Here is a 5,000-nt window from a genome sequence, read left to right on the forward strand (position 1 = left end):
CGAAATGGAAGACAAAAAAGAAGGTACAGAAATGTGCGAGTGAGTGAGGATGGCGAATAGAACAAAAGGAGGAGGAAGAGGAGGAGGAAAACCTACATATAAATACATATATATATACATAGCTTTGAAAATTGTAAAAACACAAGCAAAAAGAAAAACAAACTACCAAACGATACAAAAAATCGGAAAGAAAAGTAAAGAAAAGACAGCAAAAAATGTAAGCGAAGAAATAAGCAAACCACACACAAACACACACACACTTACACAAGCATTTACACACCTACATACACACCTACACGAAACACACAAGAAACCAAAACAAAGAAACAACAACAAAATGTATGTGCTTCATTGTTATCTATACCTTGTATAGCATGCCATGCCTCGCCGGCAGGGTGTTACCGATGTGTTGGCGTGCACTGGCGTGGTCTCACTGCACACTGCGTTTGCTCGCTCGCGAAAGAGAACAAATGAAAGGAATCCATGTTGCTCCAAACAACGAGCAATGCGGGCCAGTGGGCCAGTGGGTAGAAGAAGGTTGGCAAGCGGAAACGATGGGAAGCAGAGAGCAGACAGTACAGCGATTATAAAGTATAGATAATGATGAACAGAGAATATATAATTAATGATTAATAAAGACAATTAACTAGTGTATGTAAAACTGGTTCGGTTGTTCGATGCCGGTGGCGTTTGGGCTTCACATTTTCTTTCCACAATCAAAGGAGGCGCCTGGTGCTTCACTTTTCCAAAACGCATTTCTGCCAACGAAAAAAACGATAATAAAAAGGAAAACTCTTATCACGGTCTCGTGTTGTGTTTTTTTTTTGTTGTTGTTTTTATTTCAGTGTACAATGATACATTAGAGTTCGTTCCGTTTGACGATCGATCGAGTTCAGCGCCATGGCAGCGCGCCACAATAGGTGCAAACGATGGAGTAGCGTCACGGGATTGCAATTTTACTCCCGTGCGTCCAGTGCTCCCTGCTACCTACCCACCTATAGTCTTCCGGCACAATTCTTACATTCTACACAGGACAACGCGTACGCGAAACGTACGGTAGAGATTTGTGAAACGTGAGGTGCTAGATAGACACGGTACAGAGTTGGAGGTTGGCCGCATCGATACAGGGATACCTTCTCTCTCTCTCTCTCCCTCTCTGTGCACATCTCGCTAAGCTGGAATTCTCACATTAACTAATGTAATAGTTACACCTCAACGCCGGCTGCTGTCTGTCCTTCACCTACGATCCCTCCTATCCTTTACGGTGTTCGGCTATCTGTTATCCGCCACTTCTTCATGTATAATACATATTTTTTTATATATATGTATAGTGTATAACTAGAAGTAGCGCTCTGCAGCAGCAAAATTATTTTCCTTCTTTGCATTCTCATTGCGATTACATTCCTTGTCCATCTTTCAAAGCACACGGCCCCATCATCACCACAACATCCCGACCTACATCACGCCAAGTGGATGTTTAGGATACAAAAATAATGCTGCCACCATTCAGATCGGGCGCGCTCGCGCGTATTTCACGTTAAAATAGGCTACGGTACTATTCAAGAACATTCCCTTCGCTGATCTGCGCGTGACTCTAGCCTTAGTTATTTGGTTAGTAGTGTTTAATGCTGCTGCTTCTTAGCGGGGTAGGGTTACACAATGTTTTCCGATTACGAATTCGAGTTTAATTCAGCTTTCTACGCTTCCAGTTATCACTTTCGACCGAACTCTTCTCTACTCTAGTTATTGTATTTCTTGTTGTTGCTTTTACTTGCGTTTGTTTGGCTTTCTTATACGCCTTTTCATGAGAGAAGAACAAACATTGTGGAGCCAAGCTAGCCGTGATCAACCATCCTCAACTCGTTGGCATCATCGACAAGTAACAACACAACACGTAAATGATTGCTGCTTAGTGCTGCTTTTCCTTTTCCATTCTCATTACATCAGCAAAGCGCTTTAATATATGTATATATATTTACACGAGGTATTATCAATGGATATGGAAAAAAACTCAACGAGATAATAAAATAGCAAACAAAAAGCAGCATATGAAAGAAATGCAAATAAATATCTACTAAAAAGACCAATGTCGATAGCTCACTCTCGCGTTGAGAGTCTGAAAAATCAACTTACAAAGAGAAAGAGCTAAAAAAGGGATACTCCTTTTAAAAAAGGTCAATTGAAAAGAGAATAATAAATAATGTAATAGAAGGCAAGAAAACAAATAACGTTAAGAAATCAACACAAAACGGAGAAAAAACAATCAAACAAGAAAATATAGAGAAAAAAAAGTCGGTAAAGTGTAAAATAAATAGTTCCAATTAATGATATTGATCCGATAATGCGTTGCGTTATCTAGCCTCTTCTTGTCTACGACGCTTGGTTGTTTGGTTTAGAAGGATGTCCCCACTTTCTTCTTCCTTTATGCGTACTAAGCCATGCCGCGCACGCATTTCCTTCTCATTTCGATCTTCTTTTCTGCAGGAACCGATTGTTTCGTTTCGTTTCATTAGATGCAACTTTCTCTCGCTTTGTTGTACACGAACTTCACATGTTACACTTACATAATAAAACCCAATAGGGGTTTGTGTGTATGAGTGAGAGTGTTTTCGCTAGTTATTGCGATTATTATTTGTCCGAAAGAGTGCGGCCTTATGCATACGCGCCACTGCGACTGCTGCCGACCTGAAGAGGTATAATATACTACGGCATTGCCCCCACCCGGAAAGGTAAGCAAAGCGAGATTGACAATGAACGAGAGTGATACTCATCGAAGACACAGTTAGACGACTATGGTGTGTCGCGCGATAGTTGGAATCAAGAAACGATGTACGTGTAAATGTTTGCACTGATGTCGTGTCGCGACATCTGTTTTTTTTTTATTCCTTTAAAATCTAGATCCTCATGATAGGTGCTGCGCACACGATACGAACACGATGTGTTTTCGATTTGATTTGATATCTGGACGTTTCATTTGAGGCTCTCTCTCAATCCCTCTAAAATCACTATCAGAGCTCGGTGCACTGGATATTACGGTGTCTGATGACTCGTTAGCATCGCATCTTTCAATCCGCAGCAAGCTCAAGATATAAAAGATGTAAAACCGGTGAATCTTGAATTTTGCTTGGATGCAAAACCGAGTAAAGAAAGTGCGAGAGAGGTGTATGTTTGTGTCGGAATCTGTGCGGTGTTGTATCGGTTAGGGATCTATATGTATGTATATATATATATGTAGGTATATATGTATGCATGTAAAGGTTATAAGGCCCGCTTGGCAATATAACTTGTTAAGTCTTTTTGGTTAATTTGGTATGCGCGTTAGAGGGTGTTCTCCGCTTCGCTTCACTGCACTCCCTAGCCATACTCTGATATAATTGATTTTCGGTTTCATCCTTCCCGCTAAATCCATTAATGCGCATACACGTCAAATTCTTTCATCTGGTTTCCTTTCCCTTAAAGAAAAATGCTTTTAGATATTGAAACTCTACGATTTTCCATTTCAATCCATTCATACTGCAAGACTGCCAACTCGCAGTGAGTGAGTACATGAGAACGAGAGTTAGTGCGAGACTCGAATGCATCCGACGAATGAACACAACAAGAGAAAAGGGTACAAGGAAAGCCTCTTATCGAACTAGTGTGTGATCGCATGTTAACATTCGACTCTTAGCGTGCCCTTCAAAAATGATTTCTCTTGATTCTTGCTTTAACGGTGGATCCTACAATGCGTAGAAGCGAAAAAAGATCGTGATCAAAATGAGTAACCAGTTACGAGTATACTTTCCTCCCTTCAGAGGCCGAAAAATTCGACCGATCACACAATCATCCTTTTCTTTTCGATATGCATCTTCTTCAGCCTCTTCGGTAGCATTGCGCGGTTGCAGCGACTCAGTGCCTGTGCTAGAGCTCTCCGTGAAGTTAACTCTTACCGATATTCGCCAATTGGTAGTTTAAAGTTTGACGTAGTTCTCGCCCCCTTCACATGGCTAGCCATGCGAAAGGAAAGCTTTTATTAGATTCTTCTAGACGCTTCACTTCTATGCATTAATGATGAGAACTGTGATTAGTATGTTGCGCTGATGGTAGGAAGTGATTAAGATGATTATTGATTGTTGAATGTACGGCGACCTTCTTCCTTGCTTGGTTGAATTTCGCAAAATGTGCGAAGATTTTTAGGACTGGCGCAAGGAAACGGATTCCTAATGGATTTTCGGTGCGCTACGATCATTGATCGTGCGATTCCTCTTCAGCGTGGCACCCCGTTTGATTTGATCCATCAACGACTCGTGGCAGATACGTGGATCGGGCTAGAAAGGAGGTAGGAGAAGAAACAACAAGAAAAATGCATTAGTTTCACCACGATCACGGACGGAGCGGTGTGCAGCAGTGTGGTGTGATTTGAGAGCGCACGCGCAGCGTTGAAAGCATTAGGCCAAAAGTACTCAAAACCAGAATTAATTAAAATATCAGAAAAACCGGGAAAATGAAACACATTCGAACACGCACAAACACTCTCCGATAATCTCAATGGGGTGGCACAGTTTTTGAGATACAAAACATAACATCCGGAGAGAACTAACGGATACAATAAATACGAAGAAACTAGCAACGGACGAACGGAAATCGGTTGCGGAAAAAACCGCGGCAGAAAGCAGAAAGGCTAAATTGTAGGGTGAGCTTAGGTAATATGTATAGATAGATAAATAGAGTGATTTCTGCAGGTAGGTGTTCCTTGCAATGCAAAGGTGTTTTTCGGCAAACCTTGAATACGATACATGAAACTGGAAGTAAAACATAAACCATATCATCTATCAACAAGTGTTGCACGAGTGGCTCATTCTGAACAAGTATGCGAGTATATGTGGGTGTCGACAGGCTGCGTGAGGTACAACTCTACCATTTCATTACTCATAGTGTGTTTGGTGGAACAAAATAGGATTGCAAAGGTAGCAACGATCGATTGATTATTGGTGATCATTTGGATCAATCAGCAGTTATTT

At 41.2% G+C, this 5,000-nt stretch overlaps 1 protein-coding gene across 12 annotated transcripts in view; it reads right to left on the reverse strand.

Moving 5' to 3' along the window:
• Window positions 1-3,963: 3,963 nt before the first annotated feature.
• LOC126579179 (alpha-protein kinase 1) overlaps window positions 3,964-5,000 on the reverse strand; it is a 46,076-nt gene continuing 45,039 nt past the window's right edge. For 11 of the 12 annotated variants that reach the window (XM_050242539.1, XM_050242540.1, XM_050242541.1 and 8 more), the window contains one exon: window positions 3,964-4,307. In XM_050242539.1, the coding sequence (XP_050098496.1) occupies window positions 4,200-4,307 (108 nt within the window). In that variant the 3' untranslated portion in view covers window positions 3,964-4,199. The remainder of the gene's footprint in view (window positions 4,308-5,000) is intronic. The other variant, XR_007608425.1, reaches the window with a different exon arrangement.

Source organism: Anopheles aquasalis, chromosome 3, assembly GCF_943734665.1.
Source record: "Anopheles aquasalis chromosome 3, idAnoAquaMG_Q_19, whole genome shotgun sequence".
Taxonomy (NCBI): Eukaryota; Metazoa; Arthropoda; class Insecta; order Diptera; family Culicidae; genus Anopheles; species Anopheles aquasalis.